The 25023-nt window shown below is 44.7% G+C and overlaps 1 protein-coding gene across 2 annotated transcripts in view; it reads left to right on the forward strand.

Annotated features, from left to right (window-relative positions):
• THSD4 (thrombospondin type 1 domain containing 4) overlaps nt 1–25023 on the forward strand; it is a 645795-nt gene that overhangs the window by 598284 nt on the left and 22488 nt on the right. For both annotated transcript variants that reach the window (XM_021667503.2, XM_012451308.2), the window contains 5 exons: nt 1530–1805; nt 10260–10389; nt 12328–12532; nt 14038–14211; nt 22705–22878. In XM_021667503.2, the coding sequence (XP_021523178.2) occupies nt 1530–1805; nt 10260–10389; nt 12328–12532; nt 14038–14211; nt 22705–22878 (959 nt within the window). The remainder of the gene's footprint in view (nt 1–1529; nt 1806–10259; nt 10390–12327; nt 12533–14037; nt 14212–22704; nt 22879–25023) is intronic.

A 25023-nucleotide genomic window follows, 5' to 3' on the forward strand; every position in this document is an offset into this window, starting at 1 on the left:
TCTCTGTCTCTGTCTCTCTGTCTCTCTCTTTGTCTCTCTTACTCTCTGTCTCTGTCTCTCTTGCTGTCTGTCTCTGGTTCTCTTGCTCTCTGTCTCTGTCTCTCTCTTGCTCTCTGTCTCTCTCTTCCTCTCCTCTCCTCTCCCCCTCCCCCTCTCTCTCTCTCTCTTTTTAAATATGCCCTCTTCCTCTCTGGGCTGGCCTCTCAGGGACATCCACTTACCCTTAATGACAGCCTAGGCCTGCAGTCTTGGAAGGAAAGCTGTTGACTTCTGGCAGCTTTTGTTTTCTGTCCTACACAAAAACAAAGCAGTAACATCTAAGGACTTGGCTCTTGTTTCAAACCCGAGGAGGTGGAGGAATAAAGACAGAAAACCAAACACAAATTAGTATCTCAAAAAGTGACCTGCCACGTCTATGTGTATGTGTGTGTGTTATGCTTTTTTCTTTCACCAAACAATATTCACTCACTTCTTCATGCCAGAACATATATTTGCTGCATTTTTTTCAAAAATCACATAGTATTCCATTTTGTGTTTGTAGCATAAGGTAGTTTAACCAGCACCACTGATGAACATTTATGTCTGTTCTACTGTTTTGCTATTTCAAATAATACTTCAGTGGCCACGTGTGGTGGCTCACGCCTGTAATCCCAGCACTTTGGGAGGCCAATGTGGGTGGATCATGAGTTCAGGAGTTCAAGACCAGCCTGGCCAAGAAAGATGGTGAAACCTCATCTCTACTAAAAATACAAAAATTATCCAGGCATGATGGCAGCGCCTGTAATCCCAGCTACTCAGGAGGCTGAGGCAGAGAGTTGCTTGAACCCAGGAGACAGAGGTTGCAGTGAGCTGAGATCGTGCCACTGCACTCCAGCCTGGGTGACAGAGCAAGACTCCATCTCAAATCAATCAGTCAATCAATCAATCCTCAGTAACCATACTTGTATATTCTGCTTTATGTAAAAGAAAATATTTGCAGGACAGATGTGCCAGAAAAGGAATTGCTAAGTCAAAGGGTATGTGTGTTTAAAATTTGGGCAGATAATGCCAAATTTCCCTGCAAACCATGGATCAATTTGCAGCCTCCTCCACAGTGACTAAAAGTGTCTTCTCCTGCACCTTCAGCAGGCGTTTTGGGATTTAAGGGTTTCCAAACTTTCCAATCTTTGGTGTTAGGTAAATAGAGGTGGTGGTGGTATTCTGTTCCTGTGAATTTATGGAATTATGAGTGAAGCTGAGGATTTTTATATGACTTTGACTGTTTGTATTTCTTCTTATGTAAGCTGTCTATGGCTTACAACTACTATTCCTACTGCAGTGTTCGTCTTTATCTTATTGATTTTCAAAAGTGCTTTGCATGTGAGGGAAAGCACTAATCGGTGTCTGCTGGTTTTAAACAGATGTGCTTATGTGCTGTGAATTCGAAACGATCTCATGCTACACAGGGTCTGCTGTCGAAGCAATTTCCTCTTTACAACTCAGCGTCCAAACTGATCCTGCTTCTGTGTGTGCACGCCTCCCTCTCCTAGGGGAACCCTTCAATGGCCAGTTAGTGACAGAAGACAGGAGCCAGGAGGAGGGAGAAGCAAAAGGGAGGAACGAGAAGAAGGAGGACTTGCGTGGGGAGGCCCCTGAGACGTTCACCTCGGAATCGGCACAGACCTTCCCGGTCAGGCATCCAGAGAGATTTTCTCCCCGTCGACCGGACACCTTGGTGCCACCGGCACCACAGCCTCCACGGCGAAGCCGGGATCACAACTGGAAGCAGCTTGGGACAACAGAATGCTCCACGACCTGCGGGAAAGGTGAGCCTGTGAACCATCTATGGCTCACAGCTATTATTCCTACTGCAATGTTTGTCTTTGCCTCACTGATTTTCAAAAGTGCTTTGCGTGTTAGGGAAAGCACTAATCGGTGTGGGAAAGGTGAGCCTGTGTGAGGGACAGGTGGACCCCCGCAGAACCCTAAGCAAGGAGTGTGTGGGTGGCCCAAGGCAGCGGTCCCCAGCTCTTTTTTTTTTGAGACAGAGTCTCTGTCACCAGGTGCCAGGCTGGAGTGCAGTGGCACGATCTTGGCTCACTGTAACCTCCGCCTCCTAGGTTCAAGCAATTCTCCTGCCTCAGCCTCCCGAAGTAGCTGGTACTACAGGTGTGTGCCCCCACACCCAGCTAATTTTTGTATTTTAGTAGAGACGGGGTTTCACAATGTTGGCCAGGATGGTCTCGATCTCTTGACCTTGTGATCCACCCGCCTGTCCCCAGCTTTTTTGACACCAGGGACTGGTTTCATGGAAGACAATTTTCCTGTGGATGGTGGCAGGATGGGGGGATGGTTTCAGGATGAAACTTCCCTATCACAGATCATCAGGCATTAGTTAGATTCACATAAGGAGTGCGCATTCTAGATCCCTTGCCCGCACGGTTCACAATAGGGTTCACACTCCTATGAGAATCTAACGCCGTCATGGATCTCGCTTACCCACCAGTCACCTCCTGCTGTGCAGCCTGGTTCCTAACAGGCCATGGCCTGGTGCCAGTTGGGGACCCCAGCCCAAGGGATGCGGCAAACCTTCACCTCTGTGAGCCTGTCTGTGAGATGGCTCATGGGTTTGAGATTACGTTGGGGCCCCCAAGACCACCCTCAGGCTTAACGATCGGCTCAAAGGACTTAAAAGACCCAGAAGAGTAATGAATTGCTCATGGTTACAATTTATTACAGTCAAAGGGTAGGGATTACAGTTAACAAAGGAAAGGCGCATCAGCAAAGTCCAGATGCCAGGCGCCAGCTTCCAGGTATCCCCTCCAGCAGGGTCATGCGGGGATGCAGTTAATGCTCTCAGAAATGGTGTAACTCAGAGGCTGGCAGCACATGCCAAATACTGCCAACCAGAGATGCTCACCCAAGCTTTGGTGTCCAGGGTTTTGACTGGGGTCAGTCGTGTAGGTATGCGGCTCCCACACGAGTGACACTAGCTACTTAACCACCCCAGAAGCCAAATCAATACCGCGTGGCCCAAGACTTCAGGCATTAAAAAAAAAAAAGAAAAAAAAAAAACACTCTTAACAGGTGGACTATTCCAAGGGCTTAGAGCTTATCTTTCAGGAGCTGGCCAAGGGCCTGTCTTTGGCATGTGCAGGGTTTGAACATCTCAAGCCTGCTGCACACATATATTCATTAAGAAACAGAATACACTCACATACTTCAAGATCTAAAATTTAATCTACAAGTCGGGGCTGTGGAAGACTTCACAAATCCTCATTGAAACTCATTCTCAAATCTAAGGATTTCAGAAAACAAAACATACTCCAGGAGCTTGGTGTGTTAATTAGCTGGTTTTTACACTGACCAGCACTCACAACTCCTATACTATCCCAGGAAAATCCCAACCTTGTATTCATCCATTATTCTAACCCAATTAGCTAGGATTTTGTTTTTCCAAGCCAAACTGTATCCAGCTTTATTAAAGATACTTTCCAGAAACAATCATGGTATTTCAAGCAGGACATGGGCAGACAATGGTTAACAGTACACAACAGCTTTCAAACTCCCTGCTTTGACGGACACCCAAAAATCAGAAAGCCACTGTAAAACCCAAGGAAGTCCTCATCTGATGCTCTGAACAGGGAAAGTTTAGAGTGAGGGTTGACGTTTTGACATTTCACATTTAGAATGTTGTTTAACAACTTTTCACAAGTCGACCCTGACTTTCAGGAAGTGAAATGAAAATTGCAGAATGTATCTGAAGATCCACAATCTAGAAACAGAACCACTGCTCTTTTGAGGGGTGCCATCTCAGTGGCATCACCAGGGACAAACCTGAAGCCCAACAGAGTCAGCTTTATTGACCCCTCACAACAAGAGAGTCCACAGCACCAGAGAAAGCATAGGGTGTCTCTGCAAACAGAAGATAGACTTGTGGGATTTGGGAGAAGGATACAGTTGAGGTGAAATTTAAATAAAGCAGGGTTGTGATAGGCTAAAAGCAGAGCACGGCTGCGTCACAGGGGTCACATCAGCAATTTGAAGTGGACCCAGAAGTCCCATTTCCTTGAAAATTCCAAAGTTTAGATGTGGAATGTGATGTCCAGAAAGCCTTTATCTGACATTCCATACCAGGTTGGAAATCAATGCCGCTTCTGTTTCAAGGTGACTCGTTGCAAGGATACACCTATGAACCGTGTAGTTATAATTTCCTTCTCATATATGATAATGGTCTCCTGTTTACTTGTAGCAAAGTACTATTTGATCCCCTGAAACAGCTGTTTTTTGAGGGGAGGTTGCTAATGAAACAGGAAGGCTATCTCCCCCAGGAGTCTCTGCAAACTGGGGGACTGTGTGATACCCCGGAGCATTGGTTTGGGGTATTTTTTTTCTTTTCTTCTGATACTTGTATCTAAAAGTACAAAGTTTAGAACCTCTCACAAAATTAGCACAGGAAAAATCTTTCAGGACAGCTTCTAAAGTTTTTATCTTTTTCAAAAAAGCATTGGCTTGGTGGCTTTTGAGAATAGAATTTAAGTCTTCGATTCTTCTTGGGGCTGCAGCTTTTCATGCCTGGAACCTCTGCAGTTCCATGATTTGGTAACTGGAGTGTTGATTTATAGAGGTTTTATTGTACAAATTCTACTGTGCTCATACTTAATACATGTGCAAAGAATGTGGACTGTAGATTCATTGGACCAACTTCTTTTATATACTTTGTGAGGAAAAATTAAATGCCTATAAAATATGTCTTGACAGAGACAGAAAGCTAGAAATAATTCTGCATTAAGGCCAAAACCATTCTAGTGAGACTCTGTCTGTGATATTATAGAGGTAAACAGTATGTAATGTAATTGATATAGGAACCTGAGATCAAAATGTATTATTATTGAAATATTCTACCTTTAGGTAATGGTGTGATGCCCATCAAAGGAACCAGATACATTCAGAACTAGGTGAAAACAGGGAAAGTCATAAAAAGAATAAAACATTTTTTTCTTTTTCTTTCTTTTTTTTTTTTTCCAGCCGGAGTCTTACTCTGTAGCCCAGGCTGGAGTGCAGTGACACATTCATGGCTCACTGCAACCTCCACTTCCTGGGTCCCAGTTCTAAAGCAATTCTCCTGCCTCAGACTTCCGAGTAGCTGGGACTACAGGCGCATGCCACCATGCCCGGCTAATTTTTGCATTTTTAGTAGAGACAGGGTTTCACCATATTGGTCTTGAACTCCTGACCTTGTGATCCACCCATCTCAGCCTCCCAAAGTGCTGGGATTATAGGCGTGAGCCGCCACGCCCAGCCCATTGTGTGTTTTTCTACTAAGGGTGACATGTAGAGAAGATTCTCTTTCACCCTGTCCAGAGCCCATAAGGCCTTTCATTGTGGGCTGGATGAGATGAGGGCAAAAGCATGTACCGTTTCCCTGTGCGTCCTCCAGCTGCTCCTACGATCTCTCTCATGGAGCAAACTCATAACCAAAGGTTCCAGTTTTTGCTCCCACAACCCACCCCAGACTGTGTGATCCATGCTGAGGTATGGAGGTGACATTTAAATAAAGCAGGGTAAAAGCAGGTAAATAACTAGGCTAAAAGCAAAACATAGCTGTGTTACTACATCACTATACTCTGGTATCTGGCCAGCACACTCCTGCTCATACTCCAAACTCTGAGACCACCACCCCTGCAAAGCCTTCCTGATTCTGCAAAGAACAGGTAGGCAGTTCATCCTTGGGACCTCACGGCAATTCAAGACACATTTCCTTCCCAGCCCTGCTTGGCTTGGCTGTCTCCATGAATATACACTTTGCAGCCTCCACACCTGGCATGATACCAAGCGCACAGTAGGCACTCCTGTGTTTCTTGAATAAATGAATATATCATCACTACATTTCTTTTCTTTTTTTTTTTTTTTTGAGATGGAGCCTTGTTCTGTCACGAGGCTGGAGTGCAGTGGTGAAATCTTGGCTCACTGCAACCTCTGCTTCCTCAGTTCAAGCGATTCTTCTGCCTCAGCCTCCCGAGTAGCTGGGACCACAGGCACGTGCCACCATGCCCAGCTAATTTTTTTGTATTTTTAGCAGAGACGTGGTTTCACCATGTTGGCCAGGATGGTCTCGATCTCTTGACCTCGTGATCCGCCCGCCTCGGCCTCCCAAAGTGCTGGGATTACAGGCGTGAGCCACCGCGCCCGGCCCATCACCACATTTCAAATGTGGAATATATGAGCTACTAGAAAAGGCATAAGGGTAGTTTTTCATCTTTATTGTATCCTAGATATACAAGCCTATGATTGCCTTTACCCATGTTCTGTCAACATAGCATAAAGAATGTGGATTTACCTGTTAGAAATTGAGCAAGCGGCCAGGCACGGTGGCTTACACCTGTAATCGCAGCACTTTCAGAGGCCAAGGCAGGTGTATCACTTGAGATCAGGAGTTCAAGACCAGCCTGGCCAATGTGGCAAAACCCTGTCTCTACCAAAAATACAAAAATTAGCTGGACGTGGTGATGCATGCATGTAATTCCAGCTACTCGGGAGACTGAGGCGGAAGAATCGCTTGAACCCAGGAGGCAGAGGTTGCAGTGAGCCAAGATTTCACCACTGCACTCCAGCCTGGGCGACAGAGTGAGACTCCATCTCCAAAAAACAAACAAACAAAAAGCAATTTCTCTAGATTTCCACATGATTTTATTTATTCTTCTGTCCTTCGCATTGCAGAAACACACACACACAGATTCACAAAAGCGTGAGGTATGAAACTGAGCAGGCACAGGACCCATTTTTGATATTTAGCCCACATACACCCATGTGTTCATGTACACACACACACACACTCTCTCTCTCTCTCACAGCATCTGCCACTCAGAATGTCTGAGATGACATGTTTATCTCTTCTTTATCCAGTAAATGGCACCAGTTCTCAGGCCCAAGAGATACTGAAGAGGTGCCTTGGAAATAAAGCAAGCCCAGGGATGTGTTACTCCTCCTCCCTCCCTTCTCGGGCAATCCTAGTTCCCTTTTGCTTTCATGTGACGAGTGGCAGCAGCCTGTGGAGGCCCCTCCTTTGCTCCCTCCCAGGCGGTGATGGCACCAGACATGCAGGGTAGACGAGGCAATGCAGAGGCACAGATGTGGAGCTCGTCTCATGGTTGTCAGCAGTCATGGCAAGTGACCAGGAAATCCCAAGCCTGCTGGCATTGTCCAAGTCACTTACACACAGAATAAGTCTGTTCCCCTTGTGATCTCATTGTGTGTTTTCACATACACCCTTCTCCAGTCCTTCCTGGTGGAGCTAACCACACCACACAGTGTGCTTTTCATGGTCAAATTTCCCTTTGTCTAAGTGCTTCCAGCATCATGATATCACCACCTCATGGAAGGGCCCCATTGCTGGCGTCCAGGTGTGGTCTATACGCACACAGCCATTCACCAGGCCTCTGTCAAACTCTCGGCTTGTTTCAGTTGATTCCTAGAGTTCTAAGTCTGGAGTCATTTCATTTTATTCTTGCTCTTTATTTTGTCTCTCTTCCCTAATGTCCCACTGACCTCTATACTAGCCCCTGAATTCACTGACCTCATTTATTATCTGCTAATTACCTGTGGTACAGTCCCCTCCTTCAACATGACGTATTTCTGTTTTGATCAATGCACCTGCGTATAAGGCAACTCAACTGATCCCAGGTTTTTTCCTGCTGCCTGAAGCCCAGCCAACACCTGCCTTTACCACCTTGTTCCTGCTTGCTAGGAAGTAAAGGAATAATTGAATTGCAATCTTGAACAATGGTAGGTGGCCAAGTGCTCTTTCCCTTTCTAAAGATAATAAAACATATCCAAAGAAAGAAACCATTGCAGTCACTAGACTCAAGAATTATAGATCTGGGCCGGGCGTGGTGGCTTATGCCTGTAATCCCAGCACTTTGGGAGGCAGAGGTAGGTGGATCACCTGAGGTCAGGAGTTCAAGACCAGCCTGGAGAACATAGCAAAACCCGGTCTCTATTCCATCTCGAAAAAAATAAAAAAATAAAATAAAATACAAATACAAATACAAAAATTAGCTGGGTGCAGTAGCGGGCACCTGTAATCCCAGCTACTTGGGAGGCTGAAGCAGGAGAATCACTTGAACCCAGAAGGCGGAGGTTGCGGTGAGCAGAGATCGTGCCACTGCACTCCAACCTGGGTGACAGAGTGAAACTCCATCTCAAAAAAAAAAAAAAAAAAGAAAGATTTGTAGATCTGGCATTTTCCCACCATCAGAGAAACAGAGGGGTTCTGAGTTCATTTCCATGGAGCTGGACCATGGACAATGTTCATAAAGGCTATAAAATGTCAAGGGAAGATAAGCCATGGCCAGATGCTGGACAGCCCCAGCTGGACCCATCTTCCCAAGACACAGAGCATTCCTATGTGAGCCTGCATCCTTTTGCTAAGAAAAATTTGATTTCCCCCTTATTTAAGTGCCAAGTGGTTGGGATAGTTTCTTTTGCTTTCCTGTCCACAAGCATGTAAGTGGAAAAGCTAAACCCACGTGGTCTGAAGGGAAAGGAATAGGCTAAATAAGATCTTTACTTAATCTCTTAGTAGCTGAGTCCCAGTTCAGTACACTGAAATCTGTGAACCATGTATTCATCTTTATAACTGCACAATGTGCTTAATGTTTGTTGAATTTAATTAAAAATCTGTTCTATTTAATGGAGGGAGATCCATAGCTGGACAGACTTTAATTCCACAGAAGTTTTTGCGTCCCATTAACTTTACAGTCAGTACTGCCTTTTACTCAGCCAATAATTGTGCTTAATTGGAACGTTATTTTAAATAATGGTCTCAAGTTATAGCTACACTGTAAATTTTTACTGCCAGGGTAATTTAAACAAATGATCGTTTCAGATTCAACACTGTCTTGCAAACTGTCAGGTTTCTTACTACCCTCTGGCTCAGTGTGTCATACAAGATAAGCTTGAAAAACGACTGAAACATTTTCATGACTGATGAAATATTGAGACATTAATGTTAAAAGTTAGCCCCCGTGTTGCAGTTAAAATCGTAAGCAGTTGGAGTTGCAGAAAATATAAATGCCTTGCCAATTAGCAACAGAGATAAGACAGAGTTGTAAAATAAAGGATGGCATTCTTCCCGGCAGGAGCTGTATATTGCCCTGGACCGTAGGGAAGACAGTTACTTACAAAGAGGCACATTCAAGTAGTTGGTTCAGACGTCATGTTCAGGGGTTGCGTTTCTCACATTATAAACGTCGATTAGTAATAGCTCAGTGTTGCCACCAGGTGGCAACAGAAAGAGGAAGGCAGAATTAAAGCAGCTTTTTTTTTTTTTTTTTTTTTTTTTTTTTTTAATTGAGAGCTAGACATTCCACTTAACAACTTCTGGCTTTTTACCAAAAATAGATGCATCCTTATTAAGCCAATGAAAGTAAAAAAACATAAAGCTGTTATAAACATCCATTCAACACCATTCAAACATTCACTCAACACAGAGCACCTGCCACTATCCTAGGTACTGGGGCTGCAGAGATGAGGAAGTAGCCCTGTCCCTCAGAAACTCACTGTCTCATGGGTACTTTATTAGAAGAATGTGTAAGATGTTTGCCAAAGGGTGAGGTAGCTGCTCTTCCGCCCTTTCTTGAATCTTCTATTTCTGTGCTTCAACCTGTCCCTTAAATGCAGTCTGTTTAGCAAGCATCTTTCAGGATGAACCCAGGAGCTGATCGCCTTTAGCAAGTCAACCCAGTCTAGAAGGCTAGTTTGTCAGGCAAGTACTTTCGTTCCAGTTTAATGACCTAGACAGCCCCCTCCCGCCAAAATACAAATTCGCACATCTACCCAAACCCAGTTCTTTCTCAAGAATGAAGCTTGACCCTTTTAGGACACTTTCTTTTTGATGCTTCCAGAGAACCTTAGAAAAGTTACTGTTTGTGTTCATTCTATAATCATTCCCCTGCCTAGGGATCTCTCTTTTATCTTGAACTATTATGAAGATGGTTCGTATCTGCCTTTGAGCATATTTAGACTGTCCACAAATAGATTGTTGATTTCTTTTAGAGCAGGCTCTTCTTTGCACCCCCATAGTTCCTAGCAAAGACCCTGTGAGGTAAGTGTGTGTAAACCCTCAAATGAAGGGGGTGTGAGTGTGCGTGCGTGTGTGTGTGAATTGTCCTGTTTCTGTGCCCTCTCTTAATCAGCACCCAAATCTCTGTGCATCTCCACGCATAGCTCAGCTTTCCCATGTGTGGGACAGTCCTTCAGACATTCTCCTGTCATTGCAGGATCGCAGTACCCTATTTTCCGCTGTGTGCACAGAAGCACTCACGAAGAGGCTCCCGAGAGCTACTGTGACTCCAGCATGAAGCCGACCCCCGAGGAGGAGCCCTGCAACATCTTCCCTTGCCCAGTCTTGTAAGATGCCCCTCCGTTGAGCTCGCTTATTACCAGGTTACTTGAGGTCGCTTGTGCACAGGACCTCAGGAGCAGATATAATCTAGTTTTAAGTCAGTCTAAATCTGATTTAGAAATACAAGACTTGGACCATGCATAAAATGCAGTCTGGTCGGCAAGCACACCTGTCTTTCAGGATGAACTCCGGGGGTGATAGCCTTTAGCAAGTCAGCCCACTCCTGGAAGGCCCACCCTTGGCAAAGTCAGAGCAATTAGGTTTGAGCCTGGTAAGGAAAACAAAAGAGGAAGCAAAGCATGAGAAGCCAGTGTGGTTAGTGTCCTGGGTGAGCTGTTAACAGAGACAGGATGATGCAAGTCACAAAAGCATCAGCCTGGAGAGGCCAGGAAAAGTATATCAGGAGAGATCTTGAACTGGTTCTTGTTTGTTTGTTTTGTTTTGTTTTATTTTATTTTTTGCGATGGGGTTTCACTCTTGTTACCCAGGCTGGAGTGCAGTGGCTAGATCTTGGCTCACTGCAACATCCGCCTCCCAGGTTCAAGCAATTCTCCTGCCTCAGCCTCCCGAGTAGCTGGGACTACAGGCGTGCGCCACCATGTCCAGCTAATTTTTTTTTTGTATTTTTTCTTTTTTTTTTTTTTAGTAGAAACGGGGTTTCACCATATTGACCAGGATGGTCTTGATCTCTTGACCTCATGATCCACCCGTCTCGGCCTCCCAAAGTGCTGGGATTATAGGCATGAGCCACCACGCCCGGCCTGTTTGTTTTATTTTTTGAGGTGGAGTCTAGCTCTGTTGCTCAGGCCAGAGTGCAATGGCACGATCTCGGCAACCTTCGCCTCCTAGGTCAAGCAATTCTCCTGCTTCAGCCTCCTGAGTAGCTGGGACTAAGTGCACATCACCACAGCTGGCTAATTTTTGTATTTTTTGTAAAAACAGGGTTTCACTATGTTGGCCAGGCTGGTCTCGAACTCCAGAGCTCCAATGATCTGCCCATGTAGGCCTCACAAAGTGCTGGGATTACAGGCGTGAGCCACCACGCCCAGCCTTGAACTGGTTATTGAATGATAAATAGGATACTTGAAGAAATACCAAGGGAAAGGACCCTAAAAGGGTCAAAACCTAATTTTCAGAGTAATAAAAATATAATTCTCATCCAACTATATGATGAGCATGGGCTGATGTCTCATTTAACTAATTGACAGAGGAGGGTTTGGGAAGCTGACATGGGAATTGTTAATGAAAAAGAACACTAGAATAAGATTTCTAAGTTAGCAGCAAAAATGGGTTAATGATCTACAGGGTAATAAAACTAACCTTTGGTGGTTGTTTTGGGTTTTTTTTTTTTTTACTAGATAAAAATCATTTGTACCTTTTCAGTTTTCTATAGCTTTTTATAGAATCTTGGCCCTAATCATTGATAAATAGCATGTCAAGCAAATTTATCTTCCTTTACAGAGTCAGATGACCTTTAGGCAGACTTTTTCTTTTTCTTTCTTTTTTTTTTTTTCCTTCAAGACAGGATCTTGTTCTGTTGCCCAGGCTGAAGTGCAGTGGCACAATCATGGCTCACTGCAGCCTCAATCTCCTGGGCTAAAGCCATCCCCCCACCTCAGCCTCCCAAGTAGCTGAGACTAAAGTCATGCACCACCACACCCAGCCAACTTTGGTATTTTTTGTAGAGATGGGGTTTTGCCATGTTGCCCAGGCTGGTCTAGAATTCCTGAGCCCAAGCCATCCTCCCACCTGAGCCTCCCAAAGTGCTGGGATTACAGGCATGTACCACTGCACCCAGCCTAGGCTGACTTTTAAACAACACTCTAGTAAGAGACTCCACCCATGGTGATTCTGATGATTCTGTGTAAGTTGGGGCAGGCTCACGCTCCCTTCTTGTTGACTGAAGGTTGTCTCTCACTCTCACTCTCTCATTCCTGAGCTAGCTGGGACATCGGGGAGTGGTCTGAGTGCAGCAAGACCTGTGGCCTGGGCATGCAGCACCGCCAGGTCCTGTGTCGCCAGGTGTACGCCAACCGCAGCCTGACGGTGCAGCCCTACCGCTGCCAGCACCTGGAGAAGCCCGAGACCACCAGCACCTGCCAACTCAAGATCTGCAGCGAGTGGCAGATCCGGACCGACTGGACCTCGGTACGCAGCACGGCCGCCCGCTTCAGCCCCCTCTCCAGCTCCCGCCACACTCTCCAGCCTCCCCCACCAAGACCTGAGATGGGTAACCCTGAGTTCCACAGGAGGGAACCCATCCCGTGGGGGTCTGGACAGCTGTTTTTGAAAACCATGGGATGTACCGATAGTTTAGTCGAGTTCAGGGTAGTGTGTGCCGCCCACCGCCAACTTTATGGGTGAGCCCAGGGGAGTCCTGTAATACCAGCCTCATCTGTTCTGTGCATCGTGGCAAAGTGAAGGTTGGCAACTGCTGGTAGAGCCAACTCCTTCCAATCTTCCCTACCCATTTCATAGGTGAAAAGACTGAGGCCTGGAAGAATAAAGTGGTGTCAACCAAAATTAATGCTGTTAAGGCAGAAATAATTTGATAAAGATTTATTGGAAGCCGATGAAAAGACCAACCCGAAAAGACCAACCCAAAAAACAAACCACCAACGCTGGACGTGGTCCAAAGTCTGTGACAAGTTGAAAGCCTTTTAGAAGAAAGTTTAGGAGAAGAGAAGGGGACCCCTTGAATTGGAGTTGTCTTTTTCATTGGAGGGTACAGCACAGAGGTTATAATCACTGGCTACAGATGACAACATACAGGCTAAATGTATTAAGTGCAAGACAGTAACATGAATCCGAAATAAATCAGCAAAACTTTATGACTCAGAAACAAACCATTGTCCTCTTCAGCGTCCACAGGTCACATATTAATCAGTATGTCAGCAGTTTGAAGAATTCATAAGATCTGAGGGACTCACAATAATGTTCTTTACTCAGAACAGGATATAAGCCACGAATCATAAGACCTTCTTCCCAGGCAACTTAAAATGTGGTTGATTCTTCAAGGGCAGAGGTGCATGACTTAACCCTTGCCTGCCATGGCATTGGGTCCTGTCGATAATTTGGTATCTTACTGCCACAGAGAGTCCATTCGGTATTTCTCTTAACATTAATGCTGGTTAGTTGTGTCTAGACTTCAGAAGGGCGGTGGTATGACAGGCTGTGTCCATCCTCCCATCCTGTCGTGGCCAGGAACTCCGTGTTTAAAGTTTCTCTGGGGTCTCCTTGCCCAAGAGAAAGCCTGTTTAGTCAGCTGGAGGGCTTAGGATTTAATTATTTTTTTTCTTTTTTTTATAAAGACAGGGTTTCACTATGTTGGTCAGGCTGGTCTTGAACTCCCGACCTCAGGTGATCCACCCGCCTTGGCCTCCAAAGTGCTTGGATTACAGGCGTGAGCCACCGTGCCTGGCTGAGGATTTAATTTTTAGTTTACAGTAGGTGAGGCATCTAAGAAGGTCTTGGAGAAAAGGGTTATAGAGTTTTCTAGGGCTCAGATCCCTGCCCCAGGTGGTGACAGGCATGACAAGGCCTCAGCGTGGTCTCATGGGGCTGGTAACAAAGGCTGCGGGTGCCACGCTGGCGATTCTCTCCCAGAGCTGAAGTCGCTGGCTGTCCTGACACCAGCGTGCTGTGTGTTTCAGTGCTCGGTGCCCTGTGGAGTGGGACAGAGGACCCGTGACGTGAAGTGTGTGAGCAACATTGGGGACGTGGTTGATGATGAGGAATGCAACATGAAGCTCCGGCCGAATGACATTGAGAACTGCGACATGGGACCCTGTGCCAAGAGCTGGTTCCTCACCGAGTGGAGTGAAAGGGTGAGTGTGATGGCTGGCACAGCACCGGGGACCGAGGTCTGCCAGCTGCCCCCGAAACCACGGGAAGATCGATCACAAGCTCAGAATCCCAAGGCTGATTTCTGGCTCTGGTGTGGCAGGGAAAGCCCAGAGAGGAATTTTCAAATCCTTCCATGAGGACTGAGGGGCTCCAGAGGTGAAGAGTGGGTGAAAAACTTGACTGAACTCTCCTTAGCACTCCATGTGGTCCCTCAGTCATGCTAGGTAAAGTGAATAATTACATCACGTCTTTCATATATCTCGTGAGTACCTGGCGTCTCATAGATACTCAGCAATGGCAGGCCCCTCTACTGCTTCCTGCCAACTCAAAACATCCCACACCCCATTTCCCTCCCCAGTAGCCTGACCTCCCATGGGGGGTCTCAGGTGTCAAAGAATAACTCAAAGGCATATATAGTTAACTATTAGTCCACCAGTTACCTGGATACGAGGGAAAGTAGTCATAGATTAAATCTGTCTACCAAGAGCAAAAGGATGATTTATATACAAAAAAGGGATTCCGGAGATGGAGGGGTGGTGGCACGACAGCATGAATGTACCCAGTGCCACAGAGCTGTGGGCTTAAAAGTGGTTACAATGGTCAATTTTATGTTATGCATATTCTACCACAATCAGAAATAAAGTTTGAGAAAAGACAATAAACAAATTGGAGAACATCCCCAGGGACAGGGAGAGGAAAGGAGGAGGGAGATAAGCAATTGTGCTTCCTTTCCCGGTGGCAGCGGCAGATTGGCGGGCATGAGGGAGGCCAGAGGGTTTGCCCAGGGCAGCTGGAGAGCTGTCAGAGGTACCAAGTCCAGGTTCTGGATTCTCCGGGAGATCTAGGGAGTTTACCTGGGATGAGGACATGATTGGCCATCTCTGACCTTGGTTAGCAGCCCACCTCTGGGATACACTAGGTCTTGCTAGAATCACTTGCCTTGCTAGAATCCTGTGCCTACACATTACCCGTGAACCACGTTAAAGTGCAGGTCTGAGGCAGCAGGTGTGGGGTGGAGCCAGGGAGTCCACATTGCTTTTCTTTTTCTTTTTTCTTTTTCTTTTTTCTTTTTTTTTTTTTTTTTTCGGATACAGGGTCTCATTCTATTGCCCGGGCTGAAGTACAGTGGGACAATCGTAGCTCACTGCAGCTTCTTCCTCCTGGGCTCAAGTGATCCTCCCACCTCCGCCCCCTCCCCAGCCCCACCCACGTAGGTGGGACTATAGTTGCCTTGCCACCACCCCTGGCTAATTTTTGTATTTTTTTGTGGTTTTACCATGTCGCCCAGGCTGGTCTTGAACTCCTGGGCTCATGTGATCTGCCCACCTCGGCCTCCCGAAGTGCTGGAATTGTAGGCATGAGCCACCGCGCCTGACCACAGTGTACATTTCTAATAGGTTCCCGGGTCCCTGAGGCCACTGGTCCAAGGACCACGCTCTGTGTAACAAGGCCATAAAAAAGACAGAGGAGCCCAACCAAGTTCATGGATCTTAGGGGACCTGATGCAGCCTGTGAGCCCCCACCCCAGTCTCCACCCCCCAGCATCATGAGAACAACAGTCACAGTATCTCAGACTCAAAGAAGGACCCATTCGTGTGGTTTGGGGACATCAGCAGACATGCCCATACTGCCACATTGGCTGACTCCAGCTGTTCAGTGTTCATTCTGACTGGTCACTGACCTGTGCACCTGTCGTTGAGTATTTTGAGCATCACCGCTAGCGGGGTTCACACAGGTTTTCTCTCCCTTCAAGGTGTAAGATGCCCCTTAATTTTGTCCCTCTCATCACCATAATGATCCACTTCCATAGGGGGTGTTGTCCAGAAAGAGAGGAAGGACAGGCCTGCAAATGCAGCCTTCACTCCACCTCCTGAGATGGTCCTGGAGGTTCTTACCTAGCAACTCATCTTCTTGTGGGTTCCCCGCACTTCATGGCATACAGCCCCTGCCCCTTAACCCCGGGATGGCCCCACATAGAGAGCCCGTGGTGCAAATACTGAGCTCCCAAGATGAGTATCTGACTGTGTCCTCAGACCCAGGAGCAGACGCTAATTTGGCCATCTGGGAGGCTCTAACCAAAGAGAAAGAGATGGAGAGTAAATGCTGACCTGGCCCCTTACTCAAACTTCTGCCATAAAGCTGAGTCCAGGAGGGCTCATCCTAGTTCTTCTTGTGTATCCCCATTTTCCAAGCCTCCCATCCCAAACATTAGCTAGAGGCACTGTGGAAACAGTAGGGAAAGGTGTTTCTGAGGTCAGCCTCCTTGCCAGCATGAGGAATCCTCTGCAGTGTCCCTGACATAGGTCACAGCTCTTGTCCAAATCCTTTATCAGAAAGTCACTGTGTGTCCAATTACATCTATTTTCTGTACAGCTCAAGGTGTCAAAAGATCTCCTTTTACAATGAACCGAAGTGTTTCTTACTAAGTCCCCCTGTCCTTTAGAAAAGGATGGCTGTACAGCCATTGGGGGACCCGTTCCACTTTCTTCAGGCTAAAAGTTCCTAATTTCTTCAGCTTATCCTTTTGTGCTTTAGTTTCTGAATTTCTAACCAACCCAAAACTCATTTGTGTTCTCAATAAACTGGATGGGTTTCCTGTATCAGCAAATGGATGAAAAGAATGATGCTGGGCTTTCATTTTTTTATTGGAAAGATTCTTTTTCAAATAATGTTGATATTTTTCTGGTTATAAAGTAATACAGTATTGTTTTAAGAATATGAAACATTTGGAAAAGTATGCTCCAAATCTCTTCACTAAAAGAAAATATGAGATTGTTTTAAGCTCTACTTCAAGCTTTTTTCCTCATACATATTTTAAAGATATAAATCGTAATGTATGTATAATTTGGTCACCTGCTCTTTTCACTTAATTATTATAAGCATAAAATCTTTAAAACATTATTTTTATTATAAGCTATTATAGAACTACATAATTGAAACAATCTCCTATTTTCTAAATGTTTGGGATTTTTTAGTTTTTATTTTTATGTATTTTTATTTTTTTGAGACAGAGGCTCGTACTACCCCTCAGACTAGAGTGCAGTGGCGCAATCTCGGCTCACTGCAACCTCCACCTCCTGGGTTCAAGTGATTCTGCTGCCTCAGCCTCCTGTGTAGCTGAGATTATAGGCACCTGCCACCACACCCAGATAATTTTTTGTATTTTTAGCAGAGACAGGGTTTCACCATGTTGGCCAGGCTGGTCTTGAACTCCTGACCTCATGATTCGCCCACCTTAGCCTCCCAAAGTGCTGGGATTACAGGCATGAGCCACCACACCAGCCTATTTTTATTTTTTAGAGACAGGTCTTGCCCTGTTGCTCCGTGTCACCAGGGGCCTTTGGGCCACCAGTTGGTCTTAGAGCAGGTTCAGCCCCTGGAATGACCAGCAGATGGCAGTCTTCCACCTGTGAATAGTTGCTTTGTGTAAAAGTCGACTTTGTTAAGCTTTAGTCTGAGCTATGAAATTTTTTATTACTGGGAATAAACATGTGTTGAGCACCTGTTACATGCCAGTCAGGAATGAGACACAGCCTCCGATTCAACAAGCTCAAGAGGGAGAAACCAAAGAAAATTAAGGTTTGCAAATACTGAAGGGTACAGAGTGTGTCTTATTGCCCAATTTAAAATTAATTTTTCTTTCCCTAAACGAATTGAGGTTGTAACCCCAGTGGGAATCTTAAACTTCTAGGGACACAAAGTTCTTCTGGATTAATGATGTGCCTTACCAACACCTTTCAGCTACTTTTAATTGAGAGTGGACCTTATCAGAAGTAAGTATCACTGACTTTTCGGTTCTGCGAATCAGTGATAGGTTTAAGCACATGTGCCATTTTTAATCACAATAGGAAAAAAACGCTTTTAGAAAGTCCACCAGCCTCAGTTTGGTAACACCTAACTTCTAAGAAAGTTTTCCAGGAAAAAAATACTGAGTTATTTAAATTACAAGAAATGATGCATAAAGCTGAAGTTCAAGAATAGTTATTAGAGCCTTATAGTCCCTCAGGGGCCAATTGGGCCAAGTTTAGGATTTAACTGTTGCTGGAGTGAGAAGGCAGTTCCCACCAGAGGGTTGCTTAGGAATTCCATGTGTTTCTGTGTTTTATCAGCCTAGAAGTTCAATTACAAGTCATGTCCTTTTCTGACTAGCAAAGCAGATTTGGTCCTTCTTTTAGGAACATCCTTTAAGGACTGTGGGTGGTTGGGGTTTGGAGCCTCACTTGGAAGGTTAGTCCCTGCTCCCTGCTAGGGGCTTCTCCTTCCCCTTGCTTCTGCTGACCAGCTTCCTGGGCAAGGTCCTGTGTGGCTAGCTCCTTTCACATTTACGCTTGTTGGGCTTTTCACTGCAGCTGTTGTTATAAAGTGAAACTCCTCTACAGGCCTCATCTGCGTGATGTCCTCCCATTGGGCACTGGCATGGTCCTTAACATTCTTCTTTTAAATTAAGCACATGGGGATGTGGAGACACTTTCCCAGATGCATCTGCATTACTTGGTTTTAAAAGCAGAAAATTAAGTTAATTAGTCAGATGAAAATTAACCGGAAAGAAATAATCTAAGTGTTGGTAACATGAAGACAACTGAAATTCTATTTACCTTTTATTATTTTTACTTATTTATTTATTTTTGAGATGGAGTCTTGCTCTGTCACACAAGCTGGAGTGTGCAGTGGCGCAATCTCAGCTCACTGCATCACTGCAACCTCCGCCTCCCAGGTTCAAGCGATTCTTCTGCCTCAGCCTCCCGAGTAGCTAGAATTACAGATGTGTGCCACCATGCCCAGTGATTTTTTGTGTTTTTAGTAGAGACGGGGTTTCACCACATTGGCCAGGCTGGTCTCAAACTCCTGACCTCAGGTCATCCTCCCGCCTTGGCCTCCCAAAGTGCTGGGATTACAGATGTGAGCCACCACGCCCGGCATACCTTGTATGCTTTACAAGAGTATTTAAATATCTTGAGTTTTAAAGTTTGGAAGAAAACCAGATCATACATAGCTGAAAAAACACAAACAAATCCTTTAGCCTAAAATATTCCAATTGTAACAAAGAAATTTTAAGCTAAGGGACTGAGTCATTGTCTCAGATTTCTAATAACAATCTAAATAGAGCAAAGGACATGAAAAATGTCTGCAAACCTGTAGGGGAGGAAACATGTTTGCTCTACATTCTTAGGTTCTCTGGCTGCAGTTTGTGAATTAAGCTGACAGAACATTAACAGACAAAAATCATACCAACTTTATTTGGTGTTAATGTTTTTATGTGGCATGGGGGGCTTCATAGGAAAGAAGTGAGTTAGACTTCAGGGCTTATATACCATTTTAACAAAGGGTGATAAATTATGGAGAAGTGATTTGACAAATAAAAGGGGCTAGGGCTTCTAGGGGCAGAGTAAATTGTGAACAATTGACTAAGAAATATATGGGGGAAACTGAGAGAAGATAAGGGTTATTTTATTAAAGTTTATTTGTGCAGACTCATCTTGGAGTCAGCTGCCCATCTCCAGTGATATGCATATTCTCTTCTTCCTAGCACTGGGAAGGCACCTTTCTCATGGGAAATTTATGCCCTGGTTTTAGGCAGAAAGGGGGAAGACAGAGAGCTCTTCCTGCATCTGCTATTTCTCAATATCCTTCAGCTCAAAATCATCAATATGCCAAAGCAACATATTTTGGGGTAGCATGTTCTGATCCCCTTCAAGCCCTTTGCTCTAGAGGGAGTTTCTTCTCTGAGGGGTCAGGCCTAGCTTAGCAGTGGAAATGGAAACGTTTGATTGCTCATACTAGCACGTGATTTGACAAGACTAGGTGGCAGCATACAAAAATGAAAGTGGAAATTTTTATAAGGAAATGAGGTTGTAAAAATTGTTTTTCCTTTTCTCAATTTTTATTTAAAATTCTATTGCTTTATTTTCTAAAATGATAATATTGGTAGAACTCAAACATTTACTCTGTAAAGAAAAGACCCAGAAACCCTTAGAAAAGACTTCAGTCATGTGCTAAAGGGCCACGTCTAGGATTGGAAAGTGCTAATAGATAAGAGAAATGAACAAGGCAGGGCCCAAGTTTATATGCAACTGATATTCATGGATTTACTCAAGAGTAAGGGCACTGACCTGAGAAAGAATTAGAGATTCATTAGTTCCTGCTCTCACCAAGCCTACTTCAGCAAAGACAAAAAAAAAAAAAAAAGACGGGTCACAAATAACCATAATATAAAGGCAGGAAGCAGCACATAGAATGCCATGAGAATTCCAAGGCTGGAAAGAACACCGTAAATTGGGTACTCAAGACAGTTTTCATGGAGGACATGGTATTTGAGCTGAACCTTAAAGGTTTCTGATCTGTCCAGTGAAGGGAAAGAGCATTCTGGGTGGAGGGAGTGGCAGGGGCAAGGGCTCTGTGAGCATTTTATGTGATCAGGGAATAGCAGCGACTCGGGGGCTGTCCAGCAGGAGGTATGTGGAATAGGATAATGGGAAATTAGTCTTTAAGAAGTGGTTCAATTGTGAGCCGTATTATAGGAAACCCTTAATGCTAGTTGGGGAAGTCCATATGTGACTTGTGTTGGGAATGGAATGACTTCAGAGGGAATTTTTAGCATGGAGTTCTCAACACCTGGAATCCCAATGCATTGAAAAAGCTGATGAGGCTGAGCAAGAAGCTACAACCACAGTCCAGGGTAAGAAAGTAAGTGGTCCGGGGTACCATGGGTGGAAAGGGACAAGACAGATTAGAGAAATGTGGCAAAACTAGAGTCTGCAAGACCTAATGGTTGTCTAGATGTTGGAAGCAAGAGGGTAGGAGAACAGTCAACTTTCAAATCCAGGTATAAACTTGAAAGCAAATCAGAAAAATAAGAGGAGGAATGGTAACAGTGGTGACAGTGTACATGCTGAATTCGAAGTGTCTGTGGGACACCCAGATGAGAATGCCCCAAAAATGTTTGAAAAAATAAGATGAAGTTTGGGTATGGTGGCACATGCCTGTAATCCCAGCACTTTGGGAGGCCAAGGCAGGCGGATCTCTTGAGCTCAGGAGTTCGAGACAAACCTGAGCAACATGGCAATATCCTATCTCTACAAAAAATACAAAAATTAGCTGGACGTGGTAGTGCTCACCTGGAGCTACTCAGGAGGCTGAGGTGGGAGGATCACTTGACCCTAAAAGGTTGAGGCTGCAGTAAGCCAAGACTGCACCACCTGGGTAATACAATCCCACCTGGGTGACAAAGAGAGACTCTGTCTCAAAAAAAAAAGACAAGATGAGAAGCAAAATAAGGGTACATTCCAAAGTATGTCAAGACAGATGGAAAATGCTCTATGAGCTTTGGCCTATGACTTGGGAATGTTTCCACTGTGCCCGAGGAGAGGACAGTGTGATTGGAGTAGAAAAGTCACTAATAATTATTTGGCTCTAAGCGAAGATTTTATCCCTATGAGGCTTAGTTTCTGTATCTTAGAGTGGGATTGTAGGAGTTGAAGCCCCCTTATACCATGTATTGAGCACCTGCTGTCTGCAAATCACATTATACATTCTCCTTAGTCCTGCCAGAGATGTGTCTCTATGCCAGTTGTCCAGATGAGATTGCCAAAGGTAGGAGGGCTGGCTCACTTGCTCCAGGCTGCAGAGCTAGTGAGGATATCAACACTGATGTACCTAGTTCCAAAGCCAAGCTCTCCCTCTGTACCAAGCTGTCTCCCAATCCTCTCACAGCTGTGGCCTTCAGGGACTAGAGCAATTTGCCGTGATATCAGGCAGCAACATTGAGGTGACAGACTTCAGTCCCAGCCCAGACGTGGCTACTGGCAGGTAGACCTGTGCCCAGGTTTTCATGCACCCATTCTGCTTCAGCTGAATATATTTTTTTATTTTTATTATTTTTATTTTTACAGACAGGGTCTTCTCACTCTGTTGCCTAGGCTGGAGTGCAGGGTGCAATCATAACTCACTGCAGCCTCAAACTCCTGGGCTCAAGTGATCCTCCCACCTTAGCCTCTCGAGTACCTGGGACTACAGGTGCTCACCACCACTCCTCGCTAATTGTTTTTAAATTTTTGTAGAGCCAGTCTTGCTATGCTACCCAGGCTGGCCTCAAATTTCTGGCCTCAAGCAATCCTCCCACTTCAGCCTCCCAAAGCTCTGGTATTACAGGCATGAGCCACCATACCCAGACAACCTGACAATATTTTTGAAACCAAAAGCTGAGAAAGATAGCCTAACAGGTATAAGTGAATTAATTGCAGTGATGAGACTGGATATTTGGAATTTAGAATGAAGCCCAACCCAGAAAATCTAAGGCAGGAGTAGCCATAGTGACATCCCATAATGGAGCAGGCTATGCATGAGATGCTGTCAGGTATTTCTAGGGGAAACAGATGGCAGGAAATGAAGCATTCCATCCTCCTTTGCATCATTTGAAAGTGGCTTCAGCAGCTGCCAGGGCCTCCCCACTAACGTGCCCTTCCCCTGTCTTACAGTGCTCAGCAGAGTGTGGGGCCGGAGTGCGGACACGCTCGGTGGTGTGCATGACCAACCATGTCAGCAGCCTACCCCTGGAGGGCTGTGGGAACAACCGGCCAGCAGAGGCCACCCCATGTGACAATGGACCCTGCACAGGCAAGGTGGAGTGGTTCACTGGGAGCTGGAGTCAGGTGAGTGGCCAGAACTGGGTACGTCTGCCTGTGCCAGGCAAGAGGCACCATAGCAGAGGGGTTAGGAACCAGGACTTTGTGTCAGGTGTCCCAACTTTGAATCCTAGCTGTGCCACTGTCTATCTGTGACCCTGGAAAAGCTATTTATATTCCTGGAGCCTCAGTCAGCCAACAGTGTTCATTGAGCACCTACTGTGTGCTCATCTAAGTACTCGGGCTACATCAGTGAGCAACACACAAATATCCCTGCCCTCAAGGAGATTATGGTCTAACATGCTTTCCTCATCTGCAAAATGCTGGCAGTGATGGTACCTTATGAGGTTATTTTTAGAAGAAGTGAAATCACATATATGAAGTATGTAGCACAGTGCCTGACACACAATAAATGGTGGCTGCTGCTATTAATATTCCTGTTAATAAAGCCACTTTTTTCGGCATTTGACAGTGTCAGAAGCAGAAATTTTAGAACTTGTAATTCTTCATTATGAAGAATAAATAACATTTAATACTTTAATAATTGATGAATTACATTTTCCCTCTTCCAAAACTGAACGTGAACCCCACTAAGAAAATGTGGAAATGACTGCCTCGTTTTGATTACCATCAGTATTGGAGTTCTTGGAACACTTAGCATTTGGCTCCCAGGGCTGGCTGATTCTCCAAGGACTGTTTGGCTTATGATCACGATTTACACATTATCAAGACCTCTGGCTCCATATAGAATTTTATTTCTTTTAAGTAGCTTTAAAAACTGACCTTGGAAAAAAATGCACTGCCTTATCCTTGTAAATGGATACAAACCCTTTGGAAAGCAATTTGGCAATAAAAGTCAAGAACCATAAAAATGTTCATTTGCCTTAACCCAGTCACCCCACTCCTGGGGATTCATTTTAAGGAAATAATTAACAAAAGGGAAAAAAAAAGCCTTTTCAACAGAGATGATCATGACAGCAGGATGGTTGTGGATATTATGGTATATCATAACTCAGGAAAATACAAGCTGACAATGACAGCAATCGTTAGGAAGATGTCTAAGAAGTGCATATGGTGAAATGGGAAGTGAGAAATAGAATGTGAAAATATTGAAACCCTATCATCTCTACCACTTCAACATATAGTTTTTTATGCAAAAAGCATAGGGAAATGTTTTTCTTTTCAAATTCCCTTTAATGTTTTTATAATACAACTTGTAAAATATAGAGAATTCAGAAAGAATTCAAGTACTTCCAGTGCTACTCTGGTGAATATCAACGTTAGACACACTTGCTAACTGATCCCAGCTTGACTTCACATTAGTTTTCTGGCTTTAGGGGAGTGATTTAACCTCTGAGCCTGTTTCCTCATCTGAATATGAAGGTAATAATACCAACCTCCTAATGTTGTTACAAGGTTTTCATGAGATACTATACATAAAGTTACCCATTGCTTAGGATATGGGAAATACTTAATAAATATTAGTTTCCATCTCTCCACGTTGATTTTTTCTGCCAGCTATTTCTATCTCATTGGTAGTAGCAGAATGCCTAAGACTTAAACCCCAAAGGTAATTTAGTAATGACTGTTTATGGAACACCAGTTATGCCAAATATCTGTAGATGTGTGAAATCATAGCATCAGATCATTATAGTCACACACATGAAGATCAGTAATACAATTGAATTCACATGTCTACCATTCTCAGAAGAGACGGGAGCAGGATTCAGGGCCTTTTTTGCTTGTGGCCTCCTATTGACTTTAGAACTAAGCTCAAAGAACTAAGAGTGATATGAATCCTGGCAAAGACCACCTTTATTTCTGCCAAGATTAGAAAGAAAGGATTTGTTGCCCTGTTGTCCAAAAGGGTCAGGATACAATTGAATGTGGACAAGGTTTTGGTTCTGGATTTATAAGGATGTCAGGGCCTGCTAGCAACTCCATGCCCTAGGAATTTGACATTATCCCCAAAGAAATTGAAATAAGAGCATGCTTATTTCTTGAAAGGTAAGTTTTAAACATTAACTGACTTCAGAATATAAAAATAAATATTTCTTTCAACCATGTGGGTTGAATGAAAGTTGGCATTTCAAATACCCAACCTGGCCACAGTGATTAGTCCAGGGTTAGACACATGACCCAACAGTTGGACATGTGACCCAAGCTGAGCCA

Source organism: Aotus nancymaae, unplaced genomic scaffold (genome assembly GCF_030222135.1).
Source record: "Aotus nancymaae isolate 86718 unplaced genomic scaffold, 86718_ANA_hifiasm-v0.15.2.pri h1tg000003l, whole genome shotgun sequence".
NCBI classification, from domain to species: Eukaryota; Metazoa; Chordata; class Mammalia; order Primates; family Aotidae; genus Aotus; species Aotus nancymaae.